Source organism: Hirundo rustica, chromosome Z (assembly GCF_015227805.2).
Source record: "Hirundo rustica isolate bHirRus1 chromosome Z, bHirRus1.pri.v3, whole genome shotgun sequence".
Lineage (NCBI taxonomy): Eukaryota > Metazoa > Chordata > Aves > Passeriformes > Hirundinidae > Hirundo > Hirundo rustica.
In genome coordinates, this window is record NC_053488.1 from 22,289,411 (window position 1) to 22,306,179 (window position 16,769).

The 16,769-nt window shown below is 44.3% G+C and overlaps 2 protein-coding genes across 4 annotated transcripts in view; one reads left to right on the forward strand and one right to left on the reverse strand.

Moving 5' to 3' along the window:
* Positions 1–16,769, reverse strand: part of LOC120765748 (myogenesis-regulating glycosidase-like) — a 28,903-nt gene that overhangs the window by 6,891 nt on the left and 5,243 nt on the right. Inside the window, exon 1 of one of the 2 annotated variants that reach the window (XR_009208635.1) lies at positions 4,913–4,969. The exons of the other annotated variant lie outside the window; for it this stretch is intronic. The gene's annotated coding sequence lies outside the window, so the exon portion shown is untranslated. Of the gene's footprint in view, positions 1–4,912; positions 4,970–16,769 lie in introns of those variants that run through there. 2 annotated transcript variants of the gene reach the window in all.
* LOC120765750 (uncharacterized) lies at positions 3,284–16,320 on the forward strand. 2 transcript variants are annotated; one of them, XM_040090919.2, is made up of 6 exons: positions 3,284–3,624; positions 10,230–10,697; positions 13,273–13,413; positions 13,808–13,873; positions 14,431–14,521; positions 14,855–16,320. In XM_040090919.2, exons 1-6 carry the CDS (start codon positions 3,570–3,572, stop codon positions 15,060–15,062), a joined length of 1,029 nt encoding a protein of 342 aa, XP_039946853.1. In that variant the 5' UTR covers positions 3,284–3,569; the 3' UTR covers positions 15,063–16,320. The 2 variants fall into 2 exon arrangements, with proteins under 2 accessions (XP_039946853.1, XP_039946854.1); XM_040090920.2 differs by having other exon boundaries at positions 3,290–3,624; positions 10,233–10,697.

Consider the following 16,769-nt stretch of genomic DNA (forward strand, 5'->3'; position numbering starts at 1 on the left):
CTGGAGAGTTTTTAGCTCACCTCAGCATGAAGGTGGCTGCACAGACATTGCTGTTTTCTGCCTGTACAGAGTGCTGCTGCAAAGCTGATTACCCTGTGCAAGCCTGACAGTGTCATAAGCACTCTAGAGTCTTGCAAATCCAGCTCAGGTCTAGAGCAGGAATATTACCTGAGGCTTTTCCTAATCCAGAGAATTCTAGTCCCTCAGTACTGGGAAAAAAAGGTAGAGTTTACTGCACAGGTCTTTCTTTCCTAATTGCTATAGGAGCAGGAACTGGAAGATCCATTCCTGTCCTCTCTTTTGAACAAACTCCTCCTCCAAAGCCAGCAGAAAAAAAACCTTGCAAAGTCAACTTTTTTTCCCTGTTTCAGAGCTCTCTCTGTCTCTTCAAGATGCACACAGGGTAATGTACTGCTCCAAGCTGCCAGTAGTGGCCACAGCATCGCACTGCAATCTGGGAGCTGCTCTGCCCATATCCTTGGGAAGGAGCTCCATCTGCTGAGCCAGTGGCCTAGGGTGAAACCCAGGGACCATTGCTAGACTTGTCCCAGGACTGTGGGGTGACTGGTCATCAGGCATCTCCTGGATAGCACCAAGATCAGCAGGATGGGGGATTGGAAATACAGGAAAATGGGAAAAAAGGGATGCCGTCATCTCAGTCTGCTTTAAATGAAGTCAGTAGGCTGAGCTCTTGCCAGGTGAGGAACAGAGAGATTAAGAGGCTCAATCCTTGACGGCTTTTCTTGAAGGGGAACTGCTCTTGCTTGCTATTTTCTTGTGACAATGAGTCAGAGACCTACCATGAGGGCAGGACCATATGAGTCCTTGGGGGATATTTCAGGCTCCGAATGGGTAAAGCTAACTGCCTACCAGGGTGAGGGGTCCTGGGCAATGCACCTTATGTCTGCACCTGTGGGACTTCTTGTGGCACTTAGGCACCCACAATGGGAGATGAGGGTCTCAGACAGGCTGAGTGCATCTGCTCTGGGCTCCCCATAGTCTCAGTCTGCTGCTCATATGGCAGCAGGTCTGCAAGGACTCAATTAAACCCAGGCATCTCCGGAGTGGTTGCTTTATCCCATAGCAGCTCCACTTCCCAGCCATGGGAGCATTTTGGCATGTAATTTTTTCTTCCTTCTGCACCCCTTTTTGGAGATACATGTTCTTTACTGTAGTTACTTTCCTAAACATCTGATGCTATTTGATCTCTGTGATGAAAGGTTCCAATTGAGAGAAAACCTGCCAATGACCAGAGGGCTGAAAAGAAAGCCAATGAGCATTTCCACCTCGCCTAAAGGATGTTACCTTTGGAGAGAGGAGGATTTCACCTCAAAAATACTGAACAAACTCCCCAGAACCCCAGTCTTCCTAACTCTGCAGACACAGCATGAATTTTGCCATTTCTTCTCTGGGAAGCACAAAGGATTGAGCTCAGATTTTAAGCTTCTTCCTGATGTCTCCAGTGTCACAAAGCACTGTGCTGGCTACAAGGTTGGGGTGAAAGTGTGACAGACGACTGTGCTGTCCCTGAGCATCCCACAGGTTTAGGGCTAGTGAAATATTTGTCTCCACTTGCTCTTCCAGCTGTTGTGTGCTAGAAAGCAGTGCCTGTCCCAGACACACACCAGACAGTTGGTGTGTGGTGAGTGACCCCTGTGTGTGAAGGTGTGGTGGCCAGCACCACACCACAATCAGGAGATGAAATTTCACTTGATCATTACTTCACTCTGATTAAATTCACCATGAGCTGCAACATGATGAGAAAAAGCAATGCACCCATCAAACTGACGATGGAGACAAGAACAAGGCTGCTCCATGAGACTTGGGCTGGCAAGAACTGATGTGGAAATTACGTGACCAAGAGTCAGCAATTACAGGACTCTCCTGCCCCACATGGGAGAGGCCACAGCTGGAAAATAGTTTGTTCTTTCCTAGGGACATCCCAGGAAAAGCTGTGAAAACCATTTGAAGAAAGCCTCCCTATGCATGAGGCTACACCGTTCCCTAAGAAAGCCAGTGCAGTGGGGAAGACTGGGCTCTAAGGCTACAGAGCAATTTTATATGCGAGTACTTTCTTGCACATATAAGAAGTAAGGCCAAAGTGCTATCCTGACACCCTAAAAATCTCAGTGGCTAATGTTCAACTGATTCTTTTTGGTCTGTGCTGACAAGTTGCTTTTAGACTGACCACTTTCCACTGGGGCTTAAATAGGGCATTGGTTTCTGGTATGGGCTCTCCTCAGTCTGGTGCCAAGGAGATGCAGTCAAGAGCGTCTGCATTTTCAGTCTCAGTCAACTAGCAGAGAATTTAACATCTGCATTCTTTTAAATGAAAAATGCCTGTATTTTATCACAGTTTGGCCTGTCCCCATGGGGAAAAAACCCACAGTAATCACAAAGAAACCAGCTGGTATTTTTCTTAAGCATGGTGCTACAGTCAGACAAGACCACCCTCACTGGGGCAAGAACTTACCCCAGCCTTCCCCTTTGTTTGGTTGTAGAATATCCTTTACTATATCCACATCTTGTTTGAAGACAGGTTATCCCTCTGATAGGGGGAAAGCTGATTCCTGGTCTCGTGGGCAGAGCTGGGAGTTGTGACATTGGTGCCATTCAGGACTGGACCCCAATAGTGAAAGTCAGGCCACCATTTTTAAAGTGTGTGTGTGCAAAAGGCTTAAAAGTTTATTAAAGTGAGAATGACCTCAGCAAGGGTATGAGACAGACTAGAGCTGAGAGGATGTGGCTGGATGGGAACACCTTTAGCAAAATTGTAACTCTTGCTTGCTCTGCTGCTGTTCACCTGTCAGCCTTTGCTGTTTTTCCTTAGGGAGGGATTTGAGGTTTCCTCCCTGTGCAGAGCCCAGAGTGATTCACAAAAAGCCAAATTCAACCTGAGCAACCCTCAGGATGATGATCAGGGTAAACTCACAGCAGGCGCCTGCTGCCTCATCCAGCTCAATTTCCCCTTCCATCACTCTCTGGCTCTAGGACAACCACACCTGGTTTGAGAGGTTTTATCTCTGCCATGAGCTATAACACTGCTTAAAATCCTCTTGGTGGGAATAATTCTCTCTAAGGAGAAAACGACCCTATGACAGCATGGCCAAGTGCAGGGTTTCAGCAGAAAGATCCCACGCCCCTCCTAACACTTCTGCTGGACTTTGCTTTTTCTTGCTGGGCAGCCCTGCATCCCCCTCCACTCCCAGCCCTGGCAAAGGCAGCGGGCCAGCCTGCTCAGCATGTGTCTGTCACTGCTGGGAGCAAGCACTGCTGCTAAGGAGCCGAGCCGGGCGGCAGCGAGCATCCCGGTCCAGCGTCCCCCCCATCCTGGCACGTCATATGATTTCTCCTAAGGGACCACTGCTGAGCGGGACTGTCTCTCCAAGCTGATCCTTTGCTGATAAGGCAGCTGCCAAGCCTCCACTGCAGAGACAAAAGAGTTTTTCTTTTCCCAGCAGAGCTTTTCTGCTGTGAATGACAGAGAAAGGGGTAAAAGTGAGCTGCCTGGCACTCCTCGTGGTCGAGAGGCTTTGGGGGCTCCTTCTGCCCTGCTGTGCTGGCAGATCATGGAGCTTTTCAGGCTGAGCCTGGGCTGCATTTGCCTTCTTCCTTGGCTTGAGGGTAAGTTTCTCCTCCTTTGGGGTAGCTGTAAAATGGGAAGAGAACTGCCCCCCCGGGTTTTAACCTGCTTTCTTGCTGAAGTGTTGCTTGGGCTGCAAAGCTCAAGAACCCACCAACTGTAAAAGAGGAGCTACCGGCACATTCCAGGGCAGCATTTAAAATGGGATTAAACACAGGGATACAGAAGTGAGGGACAGGCTGGCAAGGTGCGGGGATGGTTGGGCCAGGGACTCTGTGGCACCGTGCCGGCAGGCTTTTATAAAGTGCTTTTAAGCTGCTGAGAGTAGTGGATAAATAAACCTGCCCAGGGAGGGAGGCAGGCACTAAGTGACCGCCTAAGCACTAATATTCCTCCCGGTCCCAGCTGCTCCTTCCCAGCAGAAGTGAGTGAACTCACAGCATGCTAGCAACATGGGAGAGTGTGGTGGGAAGTGCAGAAGTATTGGTCCTGCTCCTGTGGTGGTGGGCTGGGAGCAGGATGTGCTGGGAAGCTGCAGAATCTGCACTGCTCACCTCCATGGAGCAAACTTGGTAGCAGCTCATATTGACATTCAACTGCTTTCTGAGGTGCTCCAATCCTGTATCCTGCCCATGCACAGGAGTTTTTTGAATCCAAGCGGCCCTGTTTTTGACAGGCATGGATGACTTCGTAAAAAGCAAAGTTTTGACTTCTGCTCCATCTATTGCTGTTTTCTGCACATCAAAAGCTGCCAATGAAAATGAACTGAATCTCTCACTTTGTAAAACCCCAGGCTGAGGGTATGTCCCTGTAGTGGTAAGGGGTGATGATGTGCGTGCATCTTTTAAAAGTTAGAGGAGATTTGGTTAAGACCTGGAGATGACAACATGATGGCATGCAAAGAAAGCAGAACAGCCTTCGGGGTGTTGCTCTTCCCCTGCCTCTAATGTAGGATCTTGACTGGTGTTAAAATGAAGTTATTTTTTACTGCTGCCATGCAATGGAATCTTCATGTGTTTTTTTAGTAAAATATGGAGGATCAAAGAGCATTTCTTTTCCTTTCTAGTGTAATGCTTTTGGTGCAAACATGATCAGCCACTGCATTTCAGCCAGAACAGTAATAAAATAACAAAACTGCCACTGTTTGGCAGAAAGGAATTCATCTTCCCAATGCTTGGCACTGCCCAAAGAAGCTCAAAGAGCAAAGCACAAACGTGTTCATGCTTGGGGCTGCTCTCCCTCTGCAGCAGCTTTTCCCTATCCTCTCCTGCCTGGGGCTGCTGAGTTTTAAAGCTGCTGGCAGGACAGAGATTCTTGCTCTCAGCAGACCTCTGAGGGGTTGGTTTCCTGCTGAAAACTGGAAATCGTGGAATTTCCTAAGCTGGTTCTGACAGTTGTTTCTTTGGAAAGTACCTGCAAGCAGAGAGGAGATGAAAATTAATTAGACGTCAGAAAAAATTCTTCACTGCAAAGAGTGACTGGGCAATGGAATGGGCTGCTCAGGAAGGTGGTGGAGTCACCATCCCTAGAAATGTTTCTAAAAAGACTGGATGTGGCACCCAGTGCCATGGTTTAGTTGATAAGGTGGTATTAGGTCACAGGTTAGACTTGATGATCTCAAAGGTCTTTTTCAGCCTAGCTGATTCTGTGATTCTATGAAAAGTTTTCTTAAAAAGCAAAACCTAATGGTGACTCTGTCAGGTGCAATGGGCAGTGGGAAGCTAGGCACCAGTAGCATCTGTGCCTACATGCACAGAAAGAAAACTGTTGAAATAAAACTGCATTTAACACTGACTCTGGATGCCCATGCACTGTGTGAGGCTGTGGTGGCTGTGCTTGGCATCTTGGCCTGACATCCCATATTTTGAGAGCCACTCTCCTCCCCCTCAAGCCCATGGTAGTGCTGGCTGATCCCTGACCCCTGATGCCCTGACCTCAAAAGGCAGCCCTAAGCATTTTGCACTGAAGAGGCAGAAAGGCAAGCTTGTATGATACTTCTACATCCCCATTTACTTTTCCAGCTTCCAACTATTTTTCACTTTGAGGATTTCCTGGCTGTGATGCATTTAGCTCTTCAGTAGCTACCAGACCTTCTCTCTTGGCTTATGCATGTTCTTGCTGGCAGCAGTACACAATGCCTGGGTGCAGAACCACTTCCTGCACACTGCAAGCCTTCCCTTGGCACCCTTGTCCCATCCAGGATCAGTCCCTGACCAGTCAGACCTTCTTCATCCTATCCAGACCTCTCTGGATTTTGTAGACACCCATCATATCCCCACCCCATGAACTAGTTTTCCCCATTTGCATCAGCTTTGCGGTGACTTCACCAATCTCCCCTGCTTCCCACAATTTATAGGGTTTTTTTTCCATATCAAAAGCTTTCTTCTTTTCCTATGGCTGCTCTGCTCCCTTGGAGGCCTTCACTGAGATACTTGGTCAAAAGTGGACCTTGCAGTTATGTGGAAGGATAGAAAGCCCTGTTGGTCAATCAAAGGCAAGATATTCTTAAGAAAGCAGCAGGGGTAGGGAAAAAATACGGGCCAAGCCACCCCAAACATTTGTAAATATCCTTGATCAAGACATCACAGGCAATGCTTAGAAACAGCAGAAACTTTCCCAGTAACACTGGGATTACTGGTAACCAAGGCTTTCTTAGTGGCGTTACCTTAATTAGGAACGTTGCATGGATTTTGTCCCTAATCCTACATGGAACAGCATGTCCCAAGGGTGGCCATGCTGCAGAGAAGCAGGGGCCTGTATTTGCTTGCTTTTCTATCTTGTAATCAGACGGAGTGTCAGTATCATAGGACAAATGAGCTGGCATCAAGAGCCTTGCTAGAAATTGTTTATTTTGTTCCTAAAAATATAAAGATGCCAAAGTGTTCAAGTATGAGCAGCCCAAAGTAGGGATCTACTTGGGCTCCATGGGTAAGGCTGGCATTTTCCAGAGATGCTAAGTCCCATCCTCAGGGAGTACACTGCATGCCTTGGTTGCTCCAGGTTAACATTCTTAAAATGTTACAGCTCATGGCCTTATTTGTCGGGCAGCAGGATTTGGGATGTAATTTTTTCTCCTATGTAAAGATTCTTGGTGCCTGATGTGTACCTCAAGGTAAACATCCTCCCGCATTAGTTGTAGGTCTACCCCCTATGACTGTGTGGGGCATGTGCAATGGCTGCTGGCAGTCACAGGTAACTGCAGTGTTTGCTGCTACTGTGCAGGTAACAAACAGGGTGATTGTTTAGAGGGGAACATAAAACATCAGGGACTCTACAGAGAGCAAAACACATATCTCCTGCTGGGTCAAACAGCAGCACTTCTCAAAGGGTAATGAAAATACCCAAAACTTTCAAATGGAGAGTCAAGAAAGGAAAACAAAGGAAAAGAAAGGAAAAGAAAAAACAGCTAAGATCATGGCATGCTTAATAATAAAACCTGTAATAAAACATATGAGAAAAAGACTCGGATGAGCAGCCTAGAGAGAAAATACAAAAACTGTCAGCAGAAATTTTCAAATATTATCTAAAGCAGGAACTTGGTAGGGATCAGGAGGTCAATAAATAACTGGCACAGGTACAATAACAGCAACCAAAAGTAGGGCACTGTAGAAAGGCTTAATGGATTTCTAGTCCAGACTAGATTATTAGTCCAATGGCTCTAGCGATCCCTTCAGACATAGGGAGATCGTGGCAGTCACCCTCTGCAGTTTGAAGAGTGTTATCAAACAGAATCAGCAACAGATGAAGGTTTAGGAGGAAAAAAAAGTATAAATAATCTGTGGCAAAGGACCAGCCCAAATGTCTTTTGAGTTACGGGAATTACAGGAGACTAAAGATGACATTTAAAAATTTCTAAGGAGTGCATTAAATTCTTATTTAAGAATTTAAATCCAGCCCTCAACACCAAAGCACTACATTATAGCAATAATGCCCCTCTTAAGAGAGATCCTTGCACAGCCTAGGGAAATACAAGTCCCTAGGTTCCATTTCAGCATCAGGCAAGTCAGGGGAAGCAAAGAACAGTATTTACAGATGGATAAACATGAGAAAAGTCAATGGAGCTTTTGTAATGGGAATGTCTGACAACCATGATGGTATCAGTAAGAACATAAATGGGCCGAGCTGATCAAGGTCTTGTGCCAGTGTTTGCAAAATACTTTTGATAAGAATCTTCCGCCAAGGCCCTTGAGAAACTCCATTCTCATGGAGAAGGAGAGAGACCTAGCCCACAGGCTGGAACAAAGAGGTGGAATAAGTTGACAATGATCACGCCAGTGACAGTATCAGAGGGTGCTCAGAAAGAAGGGATGACTAATGAAATAATTAAGCTTGTTGATGTCACAAAGTAATTAAGAATAATCACAACTAAAGTTGACTGTGTGAAGCTGCAGAAGGAGCTCCTGATACTGATGGAGCAACAAAATGATATTTTTCTTTGAACTTCAGAGTAAAATTTAGAACATAGCGGGCAAAAACATTTTACTCATAAATACCCAGTGATCCTCTGAATTAGTTGATACAGAGCACTAGAATGGCTGCCCAGAGAGGTTGTGGAATCTCCCTCTTTGGAGACCTTCAAACTCCACGTTTGAAGGATCTATGCTCATGGATTCTACGATTTTTGGAAGGAGGCACTGGCATCTTGTCGTCTTGAGTGTCCCTTTACTTGTCTGATTCTTATCCTCTTCCTCTGTTAGCACGTTAAAGGCCGAGTGCTGCAAATAGGATCCTGGGCTCAGCAGATGTTTTATCTGAGCGCAGTTGTCATTTTCCTCTGTTGCATTGTAATGCATGTCTCAAATTATTACTTTAGAAATTAGTTTCTCACAGTTAAGCTGAAGCAAAGAGATGAGAATCCTGAATTCCACATCCTAGGGAAAAATGGTGAGGGTGGGGTGGGGCTGGAGGAATTGTATTAATCCATTTCAATTTTCTAAAGTTTATGGGAAATTACATATGAAACATTTCTCTTGCCTTTAGAGGCTAGCAGAAACTAAAGTCCAAAGTGCATTAAATATATTACCTCCACCCAGCCCTCAGTAAGGGTTAAAGAGAACAAGTTGTCCATAGATAGCGCAGAAATATAATTTCCATTTAGGCACATTGGCTCGGCAGGAATTTTCTGGATCGGTGGCTATCACAGGTCCATGCAAATCAATATCGCAGTGCAGACACATTGATTAGACAGTCTCAGAGCTGGTGCAGAAGTATTCTGGTTTCTGGCTTCTCTCCTCAAGCATTCAGGCCAAACAGAAAGCCCTGAGCTGTTTCTGATTTAACAGGCCCAAGGCATTATTAATCTAGCAGAACCCTAGAATTTCCTGAGAGAAAAACATGAGAGCTCCTTTAAGCTATTCTTTATACCGTTGTTATTGTATACCAGCTTCTGTTTACACTGTCACAAATCTTTTCAGGAACTGAGCCAAATACTTGTATTGGTTCTGTATTGTTTGGTTTTGTGGGGGTTTTTTTGGTTTTGTTTGTTTGTTTGGGGGGTTGTTGGAATTTTTCTCCCTTTTTATTTATGAGGGGAAACTGCAGAAATAGTTTAGATAAAAATCAGTGTTCCTGCCTAACATCACTTTTCAGTGTCCTCTTACTTTTTATGCTCAGTACTATATCCTGATGGGGCTTTTATAACTCTGTCTCCTGGGGAAAAGAGAGAAAAAAAGTCACTACAAAAGCTGGGAGTTGCCACATGTTGTTTTTAAAAGATTTCTCAGAATGTTCAGAAATTTGATACTTCTATTTCTATCCACATCCACCTATCTTAGGTATAAAATACACAGCAGAAAGTACACCTGCAACAGTGATGGATGGTTTAGCACTTAACATTTTGCTCAGGATATTCACAGGCCACACCTGATGAAGTGGCAATCTTAATGTGATGATATCCATCCTAAATTATCTGAGATGTTGGGACCAGTTGTTCTTAAAAGCAACAAGTAATTACAGAAATTACTTCATATTGTGTTTGTTGTGGGCTGTTGCAACACCTCCCTCTTACAAAAGGATTTTTAAGCCATACCTTTGTTCCTAAGGTGCACAATTACATAACAATTGAAATTATTGAAGATAATTTCAATACTTATGTGAGCTGCCTCAGTCAAGTACTAACACATTTCTGGTGGGATATAGTTATATCCCTGCACTGCTTTAATATCTCGAGAAGCCACTTAATGGAAAGTGTAGCCCAAGGTGGCCTAGTTGGCCCCAGATGAACAGCATAAGGGGAGTTTCAACTGCTCTTCTACAAGAAAGATTTGACCTGGATAGGGGCAAATATACCTCAAACCATCTAATCATTTTGGAGGAAGGGAAGGATGGCTACCTAGTTAGAAGAGTTGAAGTCCTGAATTAAATATATAGGCAGATATTTGACATAATCATTCAAGTTGGAATTATGTTTTTCTTCCTTAGTTACATAACTACTATTTTCCTCTAGCACTGCTCATGGCTATTTGCACACTCCTTTTTTTCAAAGAAATGTCATTCCAGGAAATTAGGAAGCTGTGGGAACTGTTTGTCCAGGCATGCCCCAGGAAAGGACTGCTGGGTTACATTTTACCTCCCCCAGGGTATTTACAAAGAGATGTGCTTGCCTCAGACATGCACAGTACTAAACCGTGCTCTGATTGTATCGCAGTAGCAGAGGGACAAGGCTTCCTCATAAGAAACACTTGGCTGGAAAAGTGCATCCGTGCCTCCCATGAGACCAACAGCATCAGCCTGGCCAGCTGCAAGGAGCACTCCCAGCAGCAGTGGTGGGGCTGGGACCCCGACACGGGCACCATCATCAGCCTGCACACGAAGCGGTGCCTGTCAGCCCACGGGATGCGCGAGTACGCTCTGGTCAAGCTGGAGGCCTGTGGAGACTGGGAACACCAGGCATGGTCCTGCAGCAAGAAGGGACACTTGACTCTGCAGAGCCTGGGCTTCCACCTCAGTACCAAGGAGGGAGGCCACAAGGTCTTTGTCTCGAGGCAGAAAGACAAGTTCGGCAGGTGGAAGACACTGGCAGATGAAACCATCTGTGCTGCAGCCCGGACAGCAGCTCAGAGGCCCAGCAAACCAACACAACAAGCTCTAGACACACGTGTGTGGATCTATGAAAGTAAGATGAGGTAGATTTAGTGTTGGATAACATCTAACTTTCATGTCATCCAAGCCACCTAACACCAGGTTGCACCCGTCATTCTAATTCATTTTCACTTTGGCCCTACCTGGAGAAACACCAAATGGCTCCAGCTCAGCCCCACTACCTGGTACCACTGGTTTCCAGTAGTGGCTCTTCAGTGTTTTCCAGAGGTATGCAAAACCTTGCATGATCAGGTCCTCAAGCTGATTTCTGAGGACATTTCCTCAGCTACATTTCTGAGGACAGGCAAATATTTTGGTGAAATATTTCTGAATTGGTGCCCACAGCTAAGAATAGTAGAAATTGCTGTAGAAATTGCTTGAGCCTCCCAAGCACAAAACACTCAAGGAAGTCTCACAAAGTCTGGCACTTTAGACTATGAAAGAGCTTTTGGTATTTTGGGATGACTTTTTTGGTAAGACAACAACTGGAGCTGAAAATTACTTTTAAATTTTTATGAATTATTGAGCATCAGCTGTATCAGAAATTATTGCTTCAGTTTCTGAAATCAGTCTCTTCTGTGAGACCCCAACAGTGCATCTTTCACTAATGAAACCTTGTTCTAACCTTCATTCCATGAAGTGAACCTTGCTGCTGCTGCTCAGTGTAGCCATAAAGAGACTGGTGAACACAGCAAGTAGTGGGAGGAAGCTTAAGTGTTGCGCTTCCTTTGCATTAAGAAATCCCAGAAGATGACATCAGAAGTTATTAAAAATTGGGTTTATATTAACCATTTGTGGCCCTGGCCTTTGCTAAGAGAATCCAAACTCTGATTTCGTGAGTGTTCACTGGCCTTTTTTTAGACTGGACACAGAAAAGGCGAAACCTCTGGTCTTGTCACAATTTTAGGAGTTCGACAGTAGGCTATCAGACACCAGGCATGGTCATTTTACTGAGATGTGACTGAGATCATTTGTCACATGCCCAGTGAATCCCACTGCTGACCACTGATAATTCATGGTCCAGTCTGTTTCCTGCTTTCGCAGTTCCTTTCTGCAAATAAAGGCAATTTTTGGTACTTCTCTTGTAAAGTTGTGCGCAGAACTGAGACCTGAAAATCACACTCAATTCCTCCTCTCGTCCTCCCCTCCTTTCCTTTCTTCCAAAGACCAAAAAGAGCTGGTGTTTGTAATGGTTTTTATGTGGTTGTCTACTCTGTAGGTCAAGAAGTTCCCAACATTCCTCAGGGAAAATTATTTCCCTAAGAGGAGGCTATTCCTTACCTCAAGGCTGCTGGACCCAATGAGATTTTGAGCTCTGTAAAAACCAGTAAAGAGAAAATGTGATGTATCTGGTTGGCATAATCAGATGGATTATAAATATAACCTTTTGACACAGAGAGGTTATATCTAATTTGAAATAAAAAGAGATGCATCAGCTGTCATGTGCAGAGAGGGTGGTCTTTTTCCCCTCAGGCTTTTTAATTAGCCAACTGGAAGGTCAACATGTAATTATCACAACAGTTACAAGTGTTAGTGTTTGTTTAACATTAAGTTAAATATGGACCATACAAATTAAATACCATAATAGGCTAGTTAAATATAGGTTAGGAAATACGTGGAACATTTAAGATATGGGAAAAAGGCATGTGAAAAGAGCATTTTCATTCCCCAAGGCAGTGTTCCTGGCAGCCCAGGGCTGCCTTGGAGCCAGGATGCCCAAATAAGGCTGTGAGTGTAAACACAGAGCAGCTTTTCAATTAGGCTGTGCCACTCGGTGTGCCTCATGCAAACTCGTAATTTTCCTATAAATCCCATGGTTCAGTCTACTGGAAGGAACCTGTGACTACTCAGCAACAACATCAATGTCCTATGTATTTGTTCAGGCATTTCTTGTCTAACTTCCAGCTGATCATCAACAGACGACTTCTACTTCAGCAGGTTATCTGCTAATAAATTATACCTGTGTTGCTGTGACGTGGGTGCTCATGCCACAGAATGGGATGAGGTTTGCATAGGCAGCAGGGAGCCCTGAAGTCACGGTTTTCTTGGTCTTGACACATGCATCATTGCAGAAGATGTGTGAATTGCTGACATCAAACTTCCCAAAACCTCCCCTCTAGCAGCAGTCACTTCCTCACGCATCCCGCATCCTACTCCGCAATAGGACTGGAAGGCAAAGGGACGTACTGAGCCTTGCAAGACCTATGGGCTATTTACCACCCTTTGAATCCCATTTTTATATCTGCAGCGTTGTTAATAGCTGTGATTCTTCCACTTGTCTCTTCCTCATACATCATCCTTTAACAGCTGGTGTTGCACTCATACTTTTAAAATCAATCACCACATCTACGACCAGAAAACAAGCTCTGCTTGGGTTGTTGATTCCATCTTGAGAGGTCCATTTCATCTTTAAAATCTGTGACAGATGAAAGCCCCTGATGCACAGTAGGAGGTGATTGCTGCTGCACCACATCCTACTCACCCTGCAAGGCAGAGAACCAAACCAGTAGGGCTGGGTTTCCTTTCCTTGATGGGCAATGAGCATAGCCAGGTTCCCATACAAAAAGTAAATGATAATCACACAGATCTTTGCTTTATTTCCTTCCAAGCTAAAACCATTGATTCATCAAAGATTGATGCTGTGGACAGAGAATCTTCCCTAAGCTTGACTGACCCCCCTCCGGCTAACAAATTCAACAGCACAGTGTCTCCGGTAAAGACCAAACAGGCACAGCTCCCAGCAAATGAAGGTGAGCACTTTTCTGAATGCATAAGTAAGAACAGCAGGAAGGAAAGTGTGGGCAGCATTTCAAGGTTACTCAGCTATTTTCAGTGGTGGAAAAGTACCTGAGGACTTCTGAAAAAGTTCAGTGTGTACCACTGAGTGCTTTCACCCAACACGCTGAGGAGTTTCCTTGGCAAGCAGTTCAGTGATACAGGCTTAACCGGGAGACATAGCCACCAACTGTTTTAGAAGAAAAAATTCTCTGTGGCTGGGGAATGCCAAGTGCCAATAAAGTTTCCTTTTACTTTCTGGGTCCCATACAAAAGGGATTCGTGGCTACAGTGAAGCCTCATGAGGAATCTGGACCCCTGGTCCAACTGGAAGCTGCTAATCAAAGTCTTTCTGCTTCTTCCCACTAGATCCACCCCACAACCACTCCAAGAAGCATGGAAATCGTGGGAAAAACACTGGGGCCAGGCTTGCAGGTAGGTCCGGGGATCAGCCAGATGAGAAAGGGACCAGATAGATGAAGCTTCATCAATGGTCCTGTCCTTCCTATTGTGAGAGATATATTTCCCTGGGTACTGCTGAGGATGCTCAATAGGGAATGAGGGCACAAAATTACCTGTGAGAAAGACTCTTTTTAAAGATTAAACAAATGTTCACAGGCCTGTGATTAAGAAAAAAAAGTAAAAACATGAAAATACTTTGCCCCAGCTCCCCAGGAAAATCAGACAGCTGCCAGTACTGCTTTTCCACCAGTCCTTCTTATTTTGTATCAGAAAGATAAATAAGTGGAGAAACAGGAGATACCATTGTCTTCATAGCAAGAGAGAAAAGATTATGTGGCAACTTTCAATAGAAGGATGCTGTGCAGTATAAAAGCAGCTGTAAGATGTAGGTCTTGTAGACAAAGCACTTTTCCTGTTATCTGGCATTTTTCAGGGACATTACAGGTGATTTTTTGTGGCAATGGTGGGTATTGCATAAGAACAGGGAAATGTACAGCAAACACCTGATGCTTTCTCTGATACCCTTTCAGGCACGAACTGGAAGACAGCCATGCTGGTCCTCAGCCCCTTGGCATTCATACTAGGATTAATAATACTGACACTCAATGTTCACTACAACAAGTAAGTGAGTCAGGTTCATTGGCTTTGCCATGAACAGCATTTTAAAGAAAAACTCCAACATCTCAAAACAAAAGGCATTCTACACCTGGTGTCACTGGCTCTCAGCAGGTGTGTCTGGCCACCAATGTGACCAAACCCTTGGCTGTTTCTCCCCTCTCCCACCCAGTTTATCCATTCTTCTCACTGACCCACCCAAAAGCAGCCACTAATGTTGGCTCCTTCTCTTCTACACATCTTGTGCCATCACTGAAGGAAGTGGCATTACAATTGCTGATGTGAAAAAGCAACCAAGTGACAAGACAGGTGCAGTTTCTCTCTTCTCTCTTCTCACAGGAAAAAGAAAATCCTCTCTGCTCTGAAGAGCTCTCCAGCAGACAGCAGCAGAGCTGATTTAAGGGAGCCGACCCCCTTACGGAGAGGCCCCCAGCCATACCTTCCACCATCCTGCTCCCCTTCCCTGAGGCGTGGAGAGATCCTCATTGAGTGGAAAGATGGGACTGTCACTCCTCTTTTTGATAACATCAATTACCAAGTGGAATAGCTCCAAAATGACAGAGCTTTTGCTCCATCCCATATCACTGCTCCCACCAGCACGAGTGCTACCTGATCTCCTCCTCCCTACCCATCCTGTTTTGACAGGAAGCACTGTTTGGAGTTTTTTTCTAAACACTTGAATACAATCTCCTTGCACAGCACAAGGCTGAAGCAAGCAGAGTATATTGTTTGGTTTGTATAGGCACATGCTGTTTAACAATTTCACAGCTGCTTTAACCCATAACAAACCCCAGGTTCCCCTAGATGAAGCTGGGACTTTGGCCAGCTGCAACTGCCCATTGAACCAAAATTAGAGTTACTGAGTATATGAAAAAGTGAATGTTTGAAGAAAAGGCAAAAGGTAAAAAACAAGTCTTGATGACCCTCAAACTTCTTTCAAGATAAAACTTGCTGCCAATAGATGCAGAAGGCCATCAGTGACACTGTCAGTGTGAGAATGTAATTAATAAGTACTGCCTTCTATAAAACCTCCTCTGGGTATCTGCCAAAACATTCATCCCCACTACATCGTCAATTAAGTAGCAAGCCATTTTTCTAACTTAAAAGGTAACACTCCACTGTTCTCTCTGCATCACTGCAAGAGCCCTGCTGAGAGCAGACGTGTCTCTCAAAATGTTTCCATATTTAGGATGTACTAAACCTTATTGTAACACACATCCTCTTTTATTATATAGACCGGCAAGTAATGCTGGTCATGCTTGTTGGGGATATTGCATATAGAGCCACTTTATAACAGCTTCAGTCTCTTATTTCCTATAATCATATAGAATAGTCAATGAATAAATGCTTCACTCCAGAGCAGTAATTACCAGAGCAGTCATACAGTTACTTTCTTTTAGACAGGAGTATGACATTGTTTTCAGCCTTTACACTTCTTGATTGAGCATAATTAGCTGTGACTGTCACACTCAGTCCTGATCTTTTCCCAGTGTAATTTGCAATGTCTTAGCGCTTTCCTAATATTCATGAGTGTATGCTTTCTGATTTTGAGATGATGTAATCATGGCTATAAGTCAAGAATTATGTGAAGAAAGAAACAATAACACTAGGAAATTACAAGTATGAGCTGTGTCAGTGTATTTGTTCAGTAGACCAAGGGAACCCATATCCTCACATCTCTTACTTGAGCAATGCCTTTCACTTGACATAAATTAAGGTGTTCTGCTATTTCAGTGTAGCTTGGTCTTCTCCCGACTTTGGTATTATTCAACCTACAGCAGAAGTAAGGTCCTTCCAGGGAATTTAAAATCTATGGATTTTGTGGGTGTTTTTTTTGTTTTGTTTGTTTGTTTTTAAATGGTAAAAAGTTTACTGTCATGAGATATTATTATAACCAAAAACTTAACTCGTCTTAAAAAAAAATCACAAGCCCTATTGGTTTAGGGCATAAATATCACAGAGGTTGGAAATTAATATCTTTGCCAGGCAGATTATCCCATAATTATTTACTGGAGGGTTTCCCAGATGCTCCTTGGGAAAATATTTTACTATTAGATATGGGCAGAGGAAAAACTCCTTCTTCACCACTGAGCAGCAAGAATCAGAGTTAAATTCTGACTTTCCAATGTTTCTACTTAAAATTAAACCCAAAGACTTTGGGATCAAAAAACGCATAAGAATAATTTTACTCACAAAATTTGTGGGAATATATTCTGTACATAAATCACTTAAAATGACACACAGTGCTTGACCC

Coding starts and splice junctions, on each gene's coding strand:
- LOC120765750 (XM_040090919.2), top strand. CDS start 3,570: ATGGAGCTTTTCAGGCTGAGCCTGGGCTGCATTTGCCTTCTTCCTTGG. Junction 10,698..13,272: donor ACGTGTGTGGATCTATGAAA/GTAAGATGAGGT, acceptor TTTCCTTCCAAG/CTAAAACCATTGATTCATCA. Junction 13,874..14,430: donor CACTGGGGCCAGGCTTGCAG/GTAGGTCCGGGG, acceptor ATACCCTTTCAG/GCACGAACTGGAAGACAGCC.